The 16,615-nt window shown below is 35.7% G+C and overlaps 2 protein-coding genes across 2 annotated transcripts; both read left to right on the forward strand.

The window, feature by feature from the left end:
• Positions 1-2,138: 2,138 nt before the first annotated feature.
• slc22a5 (solute carrier family 22 member 5) lies at positions 2,139-9,244 on the forward strand. Its single transcript, XM_032575565.1, has 10 exons — positions 2,139-2,528; positions 2,614-2,717; positions 4,943-5,097; positions 5,169-5,340; positions 5,417-5,543; positions 6,342-6,436; positions 6,616-6,830; positions 7,606-7,788; positions 7,905-8,040; positions 8,918-9,244. The coding sequence occupies exons 1-10, from the start codon at positions 2,139-2,141 to the stop codon at positions 9,018-9,020; spliced, it is 1,680 nt and encodes a 559-aa protein (XP_032431456.1). The 3' UTR covers positions 9,021-9,244.
• A 1,412-nt stretch (positions 9,245-10,656) lies between these two features.
• On the forward strand, positions 10,657-16,401 carry LOC116727889 (solute carrier family 22 member 4-like). The gene is made up of 10 exons (XM_032575564.1): positions 10,657-11,233; positions 11,908-12,011; positions 12,110-12,264; positions 12,794-12,965; positions 13,746-13,872; positions 14,053-14,153; positions 14,278-14,492; positions 14,727-14,909; positions 15,951-16,086; positions 16,243-16,401. The coding sequence occupies exons 1-10, from the start codon at positions 10,805-10,807 to the stop codon at positions 16,313-16,315; spliced, it is 1,695 nt and encodes a 564-aa protein (XP_032431455.1). The 5' UTR covers positions 10,657-10,804; the 3' UTR covers positions 16,316-16,401.
• The last annotated feature ends 214 nt before the right edge of the window (positions 16,402-16,615 follow it).

Genomic DNA, 16,615 nt, shown 5'->3' on the forward strand with positions numbered 1-16,615 from the left:
TCATGGGAGTTTGAGGGAAAAAAATTAGTTTTTGCAGAGTTGGAAAGAGCAACATGACAATGACCAAAAACAAACCAGTAAATCTAACAAAAATGGGCTGAGACCTAAAAAATGGAAAAGCAGGTTTTGGTATAAACAAGAAGCTCTTTGTATCTATTAAGAATGCACAATACATTCCACATTTATCATGTTTTAACATATCTGCATGGATCTGGTATGTAAAACTTTGCCGATTATTGCAAACCGATGTTTACTTCATTTGGTTGTTGTTTCAGGAAACTGTTAGCATGAGGTATTTGTAGGTTCATGTAGCAGTGATGGTGGTAGAAGATTGTACAAGTGTTCAACTAAAGCAAAGAAGCAACATAGGTGGTGTGTTTCCTTTTACAATATCAAAGTGTAGGAAAATATAACCTAGACGATACTGTTAGGTATCGGTTATTGCCCATAATGGTTCTATATCGGTGCTTTCTAGAGGAATGTAGGAGACCTGGAGATGGCTACAAGAAGCATTTTATGGAAGTATTTTTAACCAATAATAGGAGAAGATGTCCTAACTTTTTCCTCAGCTACATATTTGTTTTATATCATTTATATTATAATTTTACAGGAGAAACTTTCCCCCCTGTAGTTTAAATAGTCAGAATACATAATATCTAAAAAATCATTTCAAAAGACCAGAAAACTGAACAGGAGTTATGTTTTCACAACTAAATCATTTCTAATCTTTCCAATTTTGACTGAAGTGTTAACATTTTATGTTTTGAAGTCATCAACCCAAAGCAAGCTGACAACTGAGATCAGATTCAAAAGTTTGATTAGCTGTCTATGTAGAATAAAAGACTCAAATAAGCATGCTCTAATCTTATTAAGGAACAAAGAGCCTGAAACTGTAGAGCACAAAATGTCACATTACTAAATCTGACATTTAGTAATCAGAGTGGAAGTGGAAATAATGCAAACAATCTGGAGACTCTGAACTCTATTGTTACAATACAGTCCTGATGATTAATAATCAATGCACTGATTAAACTAATTGATTTTAAAAGGAATGTAGAAATTCCTTAAAATCATGTTGACACATTAATTTTTTTAATTCAGAGGTTGTTTTTCACATCTGTTTGCTCTTTTCTAAATGTTTGTGTCTAGAATACTAAAGTCCATGAAGCGGTGCAGCTATCAGTCCAGTCCTCCAGCAGAACGCACAGAAGTTTCTCTGTGAAGTCGATCGAATTATTTCTGAGGAAAACAGAAAAACCTGCAGTTGGACATCTTAAACACGACACGCAGCAAAAACCTGACTTCATTGGGAACATCTGTTCCCTAATTTTGTGAGTAAACCACCAACACAGAAAGCTTTATTCAGTAAAAACTGGTTATGTAATCCGTTAGCAGTGGCTGCTCTGCCAGACAGAATTTAATGTCTCCCTCTAGAGCTACAATCTTTAACTGCAGAAATGAAGACTTGCACATACAGTAGGTCTACTTTTTGTGTTTTCCAAAGACACAGTTATAAAAACATCAATGCACATTCTGGCCCAACAGATTCATGTGCCGTTCCACAAATGCTGGTCTGCAAAATATGTGTGGTTTCTCAGGGACCCTGTGAGTTGAGAGTTTATCTTTAAGATAGCAAAGCAAACATCCAATTGATACAGTTTCAGTAGGACTTTCCATAAAGGCAGGTTTGCCTCAATAGTCTGTTTTAACACAGTCCAACAAGAGTCTTAGTGCTACTTAGCAACATTTAGAGTACAGTCATGTGGACTACTTGGAGTATTTAAAAGTGAGGAATGCTGTTTAGAGAAAATACCCCATGGTAGTGTGGGTTGCAGGGTACATACAGTAGAATAATTTCTGTGGAGATTTAATTTACTTCAATCAAATCACTTAGTGAAGGCTCTGAGTCGGTCAACTGGCATTTCAGAAGATTTCGATTTTGGATAGAAACTTGCGCTCCACACAGCCGGTTTAATACTCACAGGACTTGGAAATGGAAATTTTTCAATTCTGACTCCGGCCCACCGAGGGACCCAGTCCACTCTACCCCACAGAGAGCTCAACTCTATAACTCTGGCACTGAGCTGAGGAGCTGAAGAGGGACACCACACTTCACTGTGAAGAAGGAAGGGGGGGAAATGGGAGACTACGATGAGGAAACTGCATTTCTTGGACAAATCGGTCCTTTCTTCTGGCTCACTTTCTTCCTCCTGAACACAGTTTTTGTATCAACCGGATTCAATGGACTTTACATCATCTTTGCAGGAGCAGCTCCAAGACACAGCTGTCTCGTTCCAGATGTCAACCTGACAGAGGAATGGAGAAATGCCATCATTCCCTTCACAACAGTGGGTGATGAAGCAGTTCAGAGCCAGTGCAGCAGATATAATCTGGCTGCGGTTAAAAATCTCTCTGACCAGGGTTATATTCCTGGGAGGGATGTTAATCTCACTAATCTGCCACTAGAAGGATGTTTAGATGGATGGAACTACAGCAAAGAAGTCTACCAGTCCACAATAGTCACTGAGGTCAGTATGAAGGTCCATTTAATGTTGTTTTTTTCATGTTCTGCTGGTTTTTTTAGTTTTGTTTCTAATCTTTGTGTCTCTCCAGTGGAACCTTGTTTGTGACAACCAATGGAAAGTCCCTTTTGCATCTTCCACCCTGTTTGTGGGATATCTGTTTGGCTCTCTAATCTCAGGACAACTTTCTGACAGGTATTTCATCCAATTCAAGAAATCTGTACAACTTTTAATTCTGCAGAGCATGATTTTCTGTCCAGTACCATTTGTATAAGTTTGTCCCAGGAACTGTGGCAACAAAAACGTGTTAATGGCTATTTAAAAAAAATAAGTTCTGATTAAACCACCTAGTGAAGTCTGCTGAAGATTTCTAACAAAGACAACAGCGCCATCTTCTGTTGCAGTAAATGCATTATTAGTCAGGTTATTTGGATCAATTATTTTCTTCATAAGTGACCAATAACTATTTTTCTTTCAACATATGAAATGTGGTAGTATTATATTCACAGGGCATTCATTTTTTAATACGCTGCCTCCCTATAAAGTAGCAGAGTTAATTTATTTCAATAACTGAGAAACTTGTACATTTTTATTTATTATTATGCACATAGTGATATATTTTGAGATTTTATTTTGTTAATTTTCATAATTTTTACAGGTAATGAAAACTGAAACTGTTCCACAGACAATACTTCATAAAACTAATTAAAATGTTTCCACCCAGAAACATCAGCCTTTTTTTGATAAATGATCTGTTTGGTGTGACCTGGATATAATCAGCCTGTAGCTCTGCTGAGGCACCAAAAAGCCCCGATTGTTTTAAAAGTTGAAGTTTTGGATTTGTGTCTCATTTTGGATTTGTGTCTCAGAGGGTTGACCCTTATTTAACCCTCTGAGATCTGGTTACAAGGGTCAAGAGGTCAGCAACCCATGCCCTTCCTATTGCAAATACAAAAAGCAGATTATGAGCAATAAAATGGTTCAGGGTTCCAGACAATTTACCAGATAACAAGTCCCAGTGTTGACATCACAGTTACACTCAGAAACACACACATTGTCTAATGCAGGGGGCTCAATACGTTTTGAGTTGATCTCGGCAGCAGGTGACAAACTGACGATGAGAGCAGAACTTCCTTCTGACGGATTATCAAAATATTCACTAAGATCCTAAACGTTTATAGCTTCATTAAAGAATATTTTTTTTTTTTTTAAATCGACAAAACGTGTTAAAATTAATATTCTCAGTAATTATTATTTCAACAAGGTGTTGCGCAATTCAGTGCCTTTCAGTTCCATTAACTTAACAAAAAAAAGGGGGGCGACTCAAAGACCGACGGACCAGCAGAGCAGGAGTTTAAATGAGCCAATCAGCCGCCGAGGCCGATTAATAATCCAGAAATTAATATCAAGCCTGGAAACGGACTGAATGTTATGTTTTTAACGTAATCTTTGCTCGGCTTGCGGGGCGCAGGCGGTTGCCACGGCAACGGGTGTGCTAATACTACAGAGAGAGAGAGAGAGAGAGAGAGAGAGAGAGAGAGAGAGAGAGAGAGAGAGATTAAAAAGGTACAAGTCTTTATTTTACCTTTGTTTACCTTTTACAGCCGCTGTAGTTTCTAAACGTTGGACTAATTACCTCGTTCGTTTGTGAGTTTACGTCATTCACAACAAACAACAAACAGAACAAATATATTTCATAAAATTTTAACAAACAAATGGCTTCTACCGCGATAATTATGTGAAATTAAATTAATTATATCCCAACTTCAGAAGATTTGCCTTTACCTTTACAGAGCTCTTTGGTTCCTGTAGTTTCTCATATTGAGGTCAAAGTTCAGATCTACCATAACTGACTGACACCTGCTGGCCTCAGGTTTGCAACCAGCTTGTGACTGAGAAACCAGTAACCTCCTCCCAGTGTCAGAATCTCACTGAGGAAGAAATTGCATTAGTTTTTCTATCACTTTAATATTTCTGCTATAACTCATGTATATTTGCATATAAAATAAGTCAATAGAGTTTAATTTACTATTTTTATGTCTTCGTGTCATGAGGTAGATCTCAGCCAGCTGGTGAGAGAAAAAGTAGATCTTGGTCTCAAAATGTTTGGGCGCCCCTGGTCTAATGGGTTCATGCTTTTAAAGATTGAAGAGTTCAATCAGCGTACAGCCAGACCTCCTTCCCCTTCTTGCAATACGCTGTCTGTCCGTCCACCCCATCCGTCCGTCCGTCCGCCCCATCCGTCCGTCCATCTAACGGTACACTAAGGCACACCAGGATAATCCAATATGCACCAGGCTGACATTACTTCAAAAACACATTTTAGTGCAAACTTAGCTTCTTTATTTTGAACTATTGTAGTTAATCTAAATGTGTTTTTAATTCTAAGCTAATGAGATGAACCTGTTTTTGTTCTCCAGGTTTGGAAGGAAGAAAGTTGTCTTCATATCTCTTGGGGCTCAGTCTCTCTCTGTTCTGCTTCAGTCATTCTCCCAGTCATGGAGAATTTTCTGTGTCATGTTCCTGTTTGTTGGAGCCTCTCAGATATCCATCTATATCTCTGCATTCGTACTGGGTAAGTAAATATAGACCTAAACCTATTTATTTATAAGTGCAGTTTATGTTTCTTCTTTAATCCTCTGATAGGTACGGAGTTGTTGAGTAAAACCATGCGAGTTCTCTTTACAACTCTCGGGGCCTTCCTCTTTTACTGCATCGGCTACATGACTCTTCCTTGGATTGCATTCGGCATCAGAGACTGGAGAACTCTGCTAGCAGTTCTGTCAGCAACCTCTGTGGTTTACATCCCTTTGTGGTGGTAGGTTTGTCATAGAACTCACTGATTTCCAGAACAATGCTCAAAATATGCTGAATGTTTTAAGCTACTTGTTCAGGTTCATCCCAGAGTCGCCTCGGTGGCTGATTACTCAGGGAAGAGTGATGGAGGCGGAGGTCATAGTGAGAGACGCAGCAAGGAAAAACAAAGTGCAGGCACCGTCAGTCATCTTCAGAGAACCTGAGGTGGGATTCGGCTCCACGCTGCGTCTTTTTCTTTACAGATGCTGTGAAACTGCAGTGTGTTTTACTCACTTCCATGTTTAGGATCGATATCTGCTAGCTGGGGGTCAAAGGGCTCACATGAAATCTCATCACTGGTGTGCTTTTCACAGAAAGAGATTTAAACACAGAGGAAAGTGTTACTGCAAATTCCACTTAAACATATGAATCACTGAATGAGCGATAAGTCTGGCTGAATTAATAGAATTAATTTTTTATTGTGCTGTTTTGTTGTTGTCTGTTAGTCTAAATTAAAATGGTTCAACAATTGTCCACCAGCTCTAAGAAGGATTTTCATGGATTTCAAAGTTATTTTTAAAGTCAAGTTTTAGGATTTTTATGACATTGCTGGATACTTCAGTACAGGTAGACTGTGATTAAAGGTTTATTTATCTATTATTCCTAGATTCAATTGATGCATTTGTATCAGGACTTGAAAATGTATTTTCACAGATTTTGTACATCCTGACTGAGTGTGAGCCACTGCAGAACATCGGACAAAATATGTGCAAAACATATAGAGACAAAGAACTGCAGTGCAAGGGAATATAGATTTAGGGTGAAAAATATGCACCATTTTCTACATTAATTTAAAAAAACATATATAAATATAATATCCAAAACTCTTGTGTTTGTTGTTAATTTAATTTTTGAGAGTATTATTACAAAACTAAACGATGTAATCTTTGCCTCAACTGTGGTACAAACAAAAATGTGCATGATAAATTGGAGATATTTCTTTGCACATGTATTTAATTTTAGGTTGAGGAAATTCCACCTGGGAAGAAATACACCATGCTTGATGTCCTGAAGTCCAGTAAACTCAGATGCATCACACTGATGTGTCTCCTTTTGTGGTGAGAATAAAAGTTTTTAATTTAAACATTTGATTCTCTGGGGATCAGAAAATGATCATTTATGGATAAATGACTGAACAATTGTACGTAATGAGAAAAATATACATAAAAATAGCTACGTATCTATCCCTTAAAATCTGGATGTAACCTTAACTGTAATATTCTCTTTGTCTTTTCAGGATGGCGATAAACATTGGATATTTTGGTTTATCCCTGAACACTTCTAACCTGAGTGGCAACCCTTTTTTAAATTGTTTTTTATCAGCGATTACTGAAGTACCCGCCTATATAGTTTCTACTTGTTTGCTGAGGAAATGTCCAAGAAGAGTAATTCTGTCAACCTTCCTGGTTATCGGAGGAGGCGTTCTTCTGCTCATCCAGTTCATCCCTGACAGTAAGACTTCTTTAATCTGATTACATTATAGAACATTTTAGGAATAGGAACACTTTGGCTAGACGGCAAAGTTACAAAAAACTTTCCTTTCAACGTCTAAGATATCGTTCTAATGTTGTCTAAAAGGGTGTAAAAAGAAAAGAATCTGGTTTTATAAGCTATTTAATCTTCAAAAAAGTTGGGTTTTAATTCTGAAATCTATTATTTTAATTAAAAAAAAAAACATTTATTCACTATTTTATGAAAATTGCATATTCTCTAAGATGTCAGACGCAGAAAGTATGTAAAAATGACTTTCTTCCATCAGTGCAGCAATCATGTACTTCAGATTATTTATTCATGTTTAAACTGGGAAATGTTTAGCTCATTATAGCTGACTGTTTTCAAGATGAAGACCTATAAAGTTGTGCTGGCTGTGCACGATAAACAGCTGTGTCAGGTAAAACAGTCAGACATTGTGTTAGAACTGATACCTGACTGCTGACTGTGCAACTCAAAGTTTACCAGAAGACCAGAACCGTGTTGATTATGTAAGCAGCTCACATTCTTTGTTTAAGGTGATTTCAGCTGAAGTAAAAGTGGCAGCAAAGGAACACATTTAGCCTCTAAACTTAAAATAAAAGTAAAAACTGTAAATCATGGTTTCAACTGTAAAACACAAAAGTTTTCTCAGCTGCTATAAATGTTTTGGATTCATTCTGTCATGATTTGTGTTGCTACATGAACTACATCACCATAAACTAAACTATTTATAAACTGTCTTATTCCTCCTAAGCTCTACATTATGTTGCTCTGGCACTGGAAATGACTGGGAAATTTGGCTTCACCATGGCCTTCACCATAGTTTACATCTACACTGCTGAGATCTACCCCACTGTGCTCAGGAACGTTGGCATGGGAATGTGCTCCTCTGCAGCTCGCATCGGCAGCATCACCGCTCCTTATGTCATCTACTTAGGTTCTTCCTGCCTCTGTTGATTTCACAAAGCAAAAAGCATCTGCACAAAACAAAATACCGAGTGAAAGTACTGTATGCCATTCTTCAATGTCTAACTTATATCCTCATATTTACAGGTACATATAACAAGGTTCTACCTTACATTCTAATGGGAAGCCTCACCATCGCCTCTTCTGTGGTTAACTTCTTCCTTCCGGAGACTTTCAACAAAGATCTACCAGAAACAGTGGAGCAGATGCAAGAATGCCACGGGTATTCATTCATTCATTCATTCATTCATTCATTCATTCATTCATTCATTCATTCATTCATTCACTGGAGTTTGAATAGAAACTGCAACCAGTTTCATACTTTATGGGATTTTTAAATTTCTTTGCAGAAATATGCCTTTCTGTTACATATAGCTACAGTATGTTAAATACAAATAATATGAAAATTAAACATAACATGAAGCAGAAGAAATAAATGGAATACTTAAGTGAATAGAAAATGATCAGTAGCTGTTAATTTAATTGTAAAAAACATTTTACTTGAAAATCACCTTCATTTTTAAAGTGTCTGTTCGGAGCTTACGTAACGTCTAGATAAGATGATTGAAGTTATGAGTTATGTTAAAACTTGACCTTGAAGCTGGTGTGCATAGAAAACAGACACTTTCAGATTACACTTCAAACAGCTCTGCTGTGTGATAAGAACATGTCATTTTGATTACCTAGACTTAGAAATAAAAACAGCATATCGCCGTAGCAACATGTAAAATGTATGAAAAGACCAAAGTTTAGGGTGTTTTTTTTCCTCACTGACAATAAAATAGTTTTAAAGTTTGTCATTTTACATAAGTTAGAATGATCTTTTTTGTTTATCTAAATCCAGAACCTTGGAAGACATTTTCCCATCAATTTTTAAGCTCTAAAAATTGATGTACATTTTTTCAAACACATTTAAAAAATATATTCCATGCAGGAAGTACACAGTGTCCAGTATAAGAACATGATGTGAAATGTTTGTATGAGATCACTGACCTTTAGTTTAGTTCTGTCAAATGGCAAGAAATCAGAAATAGGACGTATTTAGTCTTCAGTTTGATGTTGAACTGTTATTAATTTTTTATTTCTAAAACACATTTTAGGTTCTGTGGACGATCTGAAAAGAAGAAATATTTTCAAAATGGAGCCTCACGCAATCGACCAATTCTACAAGAAAAACCTGAAGTGCAAACATTAAGCCTTTAGATTTTTTTTTTGTCTTAAGGAAATAAAATTAGCCTTGATCTCTCAACAGAGATTTGTAAATGAATCTTATAAAATGTCCACTGTGGATCCAAAACGCCATCAAAAAGACAAATACTGTAGTGTGTTTGGTTTTATTCTCACCTAGCTGATGTTTAGGAATTGAAAACATTTTCTAGAAATGTTACAAAACAATAAATGAATACATTTTTTTGTATCCACTTGCACCTGGTGTGATTGGTCAACATTTTTTGTCTCAATTGTTGTCTTTCAGGTATAGTTTCCATATTGTACAAATGAATTTTCTCAACTCACAACCTGATAAATTGACTGAATATTATGAGAGAACAATGTTGTTAATTTTGTTTCTTTTACTAAGAGGTTTCTTTAGTCCTCTAAGTTCAAATGTTGTTTATTTAGAAAAATGTATTGTGATCTATTATATTTAGATCATGTAATAGATCTAAATATAAACTAGTTATATTTGACTTGGATATTTATATCCAAGTTAAATGTATCTAAATAGCATAGGAATATTTAGCCTAACTTTGTTTTATGGTGAATTTACCAATTAACTTCTTTAAAGCCATTCCAGTGGTCGCCTGCCTGTTTGGTTTAATACTTCTCCTTTGCTTTCTGCTCTTTTCTGCAGATGATGCAATGATTTAAATATAGTTATTAATTACACACTTTGCCCAACATTTCAGCCTTTTAAATACATACTGAGTCTTTGGACAGAATTCCACGACTTTTCAAAACTCTCCAGGATTTTTGCAGGAAATTATAAGTTCTGATAACCGACATTCTTTCTAAAACAAACTGTCTTACCAAATGATAACAATGAATATATATGGCAACATATGGCTTTGCACAAGCCGTAGATTGTGCAAAGCCATATGTGATTTATGGCATAAACTACCATAAATCACCAGGGTAATTTATGGTAGTTTATGCACAAATCCTGCATCGAAGCAACATTGTTACATTTATTTCTGGGTTGGCACGTTCCCAACATTACAGTAAACCAGCATGAAGGAGAATTAAGATTAAAAGAATCGCATTTAGACATGAGGAATAATATGTGCTTCTATGTATTGGAAACAATTCGGTGCCTTGTTTTGCTTTCCAGGTTTTCCTGGAACTCAAGTACGATGTGGTTTATTATTTCAGAACAATAAATAACCTGGACTTTGCGCCACTAATATTCTCCAGATTATTATTACAAATTATCCTATTTATCAAAGCTATAACTCTGAATACTTTTCACAATAAATCTGTGCCTTAAGTAAAAGGCATCAGGTTCGCTGTGTTTAGTCTGAGAAACACGCTTTCTTCTTTATGGCTTACTATCCTTTAGGACTTTGGACCTTAAACCAGTTTATGAACAACCACAACAAAGCCTTGTGCAAACGTCCTGATCTCATCATTGTTTAACTTGCTGCAATGAAAAAACAAGTATCCATGGAAACAGATAGTTTTCATTACTGTTTTACATTTATATGAGAATGATTTGCATCCTTTAAGGAATTATTTAAAGGATAAGTGTAAATAATGAATTCACAATGCGTTTAGTCATAAGAAGTCATTTGAACCTAAGATAAATCAGAGATAATCCTGTTTTATAGTCTGTATGTCCCAGTGTGACCTCCCACATTTTGATGGAGGAATCTAAAAATGTGAACCCAGCTTTAAGGTCCAAACCAAGTCTCTGCATGACACAGAGCTGAGCAGAAAACCGTGTTGCACATATCAGCCTAAAGGACTATATTATATTTTTTTTCCTAAAAATGAAGGAAATCAGTCAGGAAAAAGACGACCAAACAATCCGGGACTATGACACCATCACCTCTTTCCTGGGATCCTGGGGACGCTTTCAGATGAGGATTTTTTTGGCGTTGGGCATCAGCATCCTCCCAAACGGATTTACTGGGATCTACATCGTTTTTGTAGGCGCCACCTCGCCTCATGAATGCCAGATTCCCGAGAATATCAGCATCAGTGAGATGTGGAGGAATGTGTCAGTCCCACTGGAAACAGTCGATGGCGTCACAAAGCGCAGCTCCTGCTGGAGGCTTAACCTGGAAACAGTCAGGAACTACTCTCAAAAGAACTTCATCCCAAATGTGGATGTGAATGTCAGTGAAATTCCCCTGGAGACGTGTTTGGATGGATGGACATACAGCAAAGAAATCTACCAGTCAACCATTGTTACAGATGTAAGATTATTTTATTCTGAAATATTCAAAGAGTGGATTGTAGAGTCTTTTTCCTTGAGGGTTTTTTCTATATGATCTGATCAATGAGACGGGAAAAACAAAGCTTGGTTTAAAAGTTTTAAATGTTAATGAGTATTGTACGTTAGTTAGATTGACACACAAACTTAAGCAGAAATTACTTCTTGCATGCATATTGCAAAACTACTTTAATTTCACTGAAGTCTTTAAGTTTCAAATGTTATTAAGATTCAAATTGCCAAAAGTTTTTTTTCAACTAAATCTTTTAAAATAGTTTTGGCAAAGTCTTGTCCTGCAGCTTTCAGAGGCGATCTAAATGAAATGGTTGAAATCAGCTTGTTATTCAGCTCTGCAGAGGCTTGATAATGAGCTATTCATCTTATTTTGGTGTTTTGGGAAAATTATGCATCTTAAAGTTAAAAAACAGAAGCTGCTGAGGAATGGATGGGCACTCCTGTTTTCAAGTGTTCCTGTAATATTTTAGTGATTTAAACGTTAAGCCCAGTGCTTCTTGCAGGAACGATGTCCTGTTTGTGCCTGGTTGTTTTGGTTGGAGGTTTTAATAACCAAACTGAAACATAAATGTTTTCTCTTACATACTTATTAATAAAGAAACTTGTCGAATAAAAATCCTTTTCAAAAATCTGTGTTTACAGTGGGACTTGGTGTGTGATAATGCATATAAATCTCCACTGACCACCTCTATTCATTATGTTGGGGTGCTTGTGGGAACCATGGCATCAGGCCAGATGTCTGACAGGTATGTATCTTTTCAGGATTTTTCTTTAAGCAAACTAATTTTCCCATCAGAGGAAACTAAAGTACCATCTTGCTGATCCAAACAGTCGTGTTCCACAGGTTTGGAAGGAAACCGATTCTTTTTGTCATGATGGCTCTTCAAACTTTAGCAACGACAGCACAAATCTTTTCACCCAGCTGGGAGATCTTCACCTTCATATTTTGTCTGGTGGGAGCTGGAGGATACTCCAACTACACTATAGCATTTGTTCTGGGTATGTTGTTTAAGCAAAACAAATCAGCTAATAATATTGTTCAATGTTAGGAGCGTTTCTACATATCATAAGTTAGGACAAAAGAATTGTGCATACTATTAAGAGTCAACTAAAATGTATTTACAACGACCTGGAACAGAAAAGATGCAGTTTAGTATTTTCTGCTATCAAAGTTTTCAATTAGACTTGACTAAGTAAGAAGAAAATCTGTCTGTTATTAGTTTGTTTGATAGATTTATGTAAATAAAAAGAAGAAACGTCTCTTTTTGTGACAGGAAGCCAGTAACACATTGCCAAGAGATTATAACAAAGATAATTTTGCAAACTTGTCTGTCATACAAACATATAACGGAAAATGATTTATTAAACATACAGTCCTATCAACTGTTGGGATAAGAAACTACTTTGTAAAATGTGTTTGGTAACTTTTGTACACAGCTATTCAACGTTGTTAAACATTAAATTAGATGTTTAGGATGTTTACAGAAAATGTTCTGATTTTTAAATATTCTCTGTATGAAACCTGCAGGATCTGAAATTCTCAGCCCAAAAACTCGGGTTGTTTTTTGCTCCCTGGGCGTTTTTATGGGCTCAGCTGTTGGCTACATGCTAATGCCTGCTGTGGCCTACTTCATCCGTGACTGGAGAATGCTGCTGATCGCAATGGCTGCATCTGGACTCATCTACATCCCTCTGTGGTGGTAAGAGAAGGACACGAAGAGCGAAATATAATAATTACATTGTTTTATATAATATTTTGTTTTATTTTTTTGTACTCCTGTCTTCACTCTCTGCACTTCAACATTTGCTCATGTCAATTAGACTATATGGGCCTTTGTGTTAAAAAAAATAGCCTCAGAATGTTGGATGCTAATGTGTTTTTAAATTAGCTTTTTTATCATATTTGGATTAAATAAAGTAAATAAAAATAAAAAGCTGTTACAATTTGATGTTTTGATCATATTTGGAGGATAAAACATTTGTGTGAGAACGCATTTCTAAAAATTTAAGACCTGAAAGGAATGCAGTTCATGTGGTAAAACCGTTACATGATATGAAGTGAATCATTGTCCAGTACATCAGACTGAACTAAAACTACTTTAGTTTATTTATTATTTGTACATGATAAATGTAAAGTCTTCTTTTAAAGTAATTTTTCTTTTGTGGCTTCTTAGAATTTTTTTCAGCTGGTTTAAAAGTTTTGTTTCAGCATCACATTGGTTTTCTCTAAGTTGAGTGAATTTTTCTGTTAAACTGGGTTTTTAAAGTATACATTTTCTGTGTCAAATCTTAATTTATCTTTTTATTATTGTCCACAGAAAAAAATATGTTTATGTTAGTTGCAAAAACAACCTTTAATAGTTTTGACACCTCTTATCCCAATACCAACACCACAAACAATCAACGATGCATTTGGGAACATTTATAAGAATTTCATAAACTGTTGCCATAAACTGATGTGCAGATGATGTTGTGTTCAGGTTGCTCACAGAGTCTCCTCGCTGGCTGCTTTCTCAGGGGAGAATAAAAGAAGCTGAAGAAATTATTATAAATGCTGCAAAAATGAATAAAGTAGAAATCCCTCAGGATATTTTTAGACCAGCTGAGGTAAGTTTACCCTGAGCTACATCACTATGAAGACACAAAAATGCCACCAAAGTTTTTTATCGGTTTTGCGTTGAGCTCGAAGTCAGACATATGACCACTTTTTCTTTTAGTGCATCTTCAACAGTTGATATATTGGAGTCGATGTTAATTTCAGTGACTATTTCCTCTTACTTTACATAGATTGAAGATGCTTTGTCTAAGAGGGATGAGAAAACAAATGTGTTTGTCATCCTGAAAAGTTGCAATATAGCATCTATTACATTGTTGTGTGCCAGTCTGTGGTATGTATTCAACTTCCTTAAATGACAAAGTTTTGAACTTTTATACCTGTTGCACTAATTAACTGTCTAGCTTTTCTGCTCTTGTAATCTTCCATTAAAGGGAGTTTTGTGAATCTCTTTGCAGGATAATCATCACCCTTAGCTACTATGCTTTGCTGCTCAACACTTCAAATCTTAATGGTGACCCCTACCTGAACTGCTTCCTGTCTGCTGTGACAGAAGTCCCAGCGTATATAATAGCCTTGTTGCTGCTACGGTTCTGCTCCAGGCACCTGTGTCAGTCCTCCACTCTGCTCCTGGGAGGCGTCATGATCCTCTGTGTCCAACTCATTCCCAAAGGTAATGCTCTAAGCCCTTTTGGAACACTGTTAATTAACAAAACTGGAAAAATAATGAATATCAACGCAACTCTAACAAGATTATCAGTGCATTTTTAAGGCTAATCTGCTATTCTGTTTGCCTACAATGAATTTAGCATAAGCAGGACAAATATAGGAAATGATGCAATAAAAAAGTTCATGTTTTTATTAAACATTAAATGTGAAACTTAATTTTTCTTCTTTGATTGTCCAGATCTGCCCACGGTGGCTGTGCTGCTCGAGATGTTAGGAAAGTTTGGAGTGACTGCAGCGTTCTGTGTGGTGTATTCAGTCACAACAGAGCTCTTCCCCACCGTTATCAGAAACACAGCGATGGGTTGCTGCTCCATGGCCGCCCGAATCGCCACCATCATCTCTCCTTTCATCATCTATCTAGGTAAACAATCAAAATCAACTAAAAAGCATTGTGCCAATCTCCCATTTTCTGGAAAACATTTAAAAATGTAATGCATAGATGTAATTTTTGTGGTTTCAAAAATCACTCTGTTTTAAATACATACTGGCATATGTTGTCTAAGCCGGTATATTACATAAAATGGAGACCAGACCACAGCAGATAAACAATATTGTATGTTGAATATAGTTTGCAAAATTACTTAATGTATGCACATAACACATTTTAGATTTGACTTTTATTTAAAAACATATTTTTATATTTAGTCTATATGCTACTTTCCATTGGTTTAATATGTAATATTATAATAAAAAGACTGAATTTTGGGGTGTAATATGGCAAATAAATGTCAATACTTTAAGGCACAGTGTAGAAACAAAACTAAATTTTAAAAAAGTAAGAATCAATTAGGTGTGAGGATTTTGTCTGATGTGCATTGCTTTTTAGATTATCCTTAATACAGAATGTAAGTTTTGATAAAGTTTGCTACAAAACAGCAACATTGCTAACAACAAAAAATCTATTTTTAAATTTGATTTCTTTTAGACTACTTACGTTTTGTAAGAAAATAATTACAATTTAGATGCTTGAAATAAATGTTGATAAATTTTTGAAGCCAAAAAATAGTTCCTGTAAAAAATTATTACAAAAATAAAATGTATAGCCAGATAAAAAGCTTCACAAAAACAGCATTGACCTAAAATTTTATGTCATACTTCTCCACCTAGTGGTTATCTGTGGTAATTACAATAAGCTTCAACATGCTCTGCTTGTTCAAATATTTATTTCAGATATTATATAAATAACTGGTAAAGTTCAATTTAGGACGTGTTATTTGCAATATATTATGACTTTTTATGAAATAATAACTTTTGACTCAATAACATAAAGCAAAAAGTTTCCATGGCAGTTATCACGAATGAATTGGGGCAGTTACCGTAAGATTTTTAAAAAACTGTCAGCATAAAATTTGTACTAAAAGTTTTCCTTTCCCTCTCACAGCATGTTTATTTTAATTAACAGGGAAATACTACAAGGCGCTCCCTTACATTGTGATGGGTGTCTTAGCCATTTGTGGTGGGATTATCTGCTTCATGCTGCCAGAGACGTTTGGGAAAACGCTGCCAGAGACTTTACCTCAAATACAGCAGATCTGCAGGTGAGTCTACAACTGTTTACAATGTCTAAAAAAAAAGCTGCTTTAGTGTTAAAGCAGCTTTTTAACATGGTGGTAAAGCCACCATGTTAATAGTGGAGCTACCTCCACTATTAACTAATGTTTTCCAATTTGCTCTTACTGTTTTTATTCAAACAGGAGAAGAAAAGAAATGGAAGATGAAACTATGGAGAAAGAGAACATTCCCCAATCTAAAGAAACCAAGTTATAGTTATACATATATATACTGCGTTGGTCTTTCTGTTGACATTGTTGCCCTTCCTTAGTTGTATTATAGATTTTTAATATGCAATATCATTATGACAGCTGAGAGAGGGGAGTAAAAGTTTGTCCTCACAACTGCTGATTCATTTATTTACTTATTTCCTTGTAACTTAAATGTCAAACATGTTTTGCTTCATACTGACAGGAAAATGTTATTTTCCTGATGAAGAGTGCACATCCAGCTATTGTGACAGGGTTCAAAGGTCATTTCTCAAAGTTGTCTTTGAGTCAGAGTTTTGGGTTGGAA

The sequence above is a fragment of the Xiphophorus hellerii genome, chromosome 11 (assembly GCF_003331165.1).
Source record: "Xiphophorus hellerii strain 12219 chromosome 11, Xiphophorus_hellerii-4.1, whole genome shotgun sequence".
Taxonomy (NCBI): domain Eukaryota; kingdom Metazoa; phylum Chordata; class Actinopteri; order Cyprinodontiformes; family Poeciliidae; genus Xiphophorus; species Xiphophorus hellerii.

Bases quoted from the DNA above. Each gene is read 5' to 3' on its own strand.
- slc22a5 (XM_032575565.1), top strand. From the start codon at position 2,139: ATGGGAGACTACGATGAGGAAACTGCATTTCTTGGACAAATCGGTCCT. The intron at 2,718-4,942 runs GTATTTCATCCA...TTTGTTCTCCAG, and splicing joins TCAGGACAACTTTCTGACAG to GTTTGGAAGGAAGAAAGTTG. The intron at 6,831-7,605 runs GTAAGACTTCTT...ATTCCTCCTAAG, and splicing joins CATCCAGTTCATCCCTGACA to CTCTACATTATGTTGCTCTG.
- LOC116727889 (XM_032575564.1), top strand. From the start codon at position 10,805: ATGAAGGAAATCAGTCAGGAAAAAGACGACCAAACAATCCGGGACTAT. The intron at 14,493-14,726 runs GTAATGCTCTAA...TTGATTGTCCAG, and splicing joins TGTCCAACTCATTCCCAAAG to ATCTGCCCACGGTGGCTGTG. The intron at 14,910-15,950 runs GTAAACAATCAA...TTTAATTAACAG, and splicing joins TCCTTTCATCATCTATCTAG to GGAAATACTACAAGGCGCTC.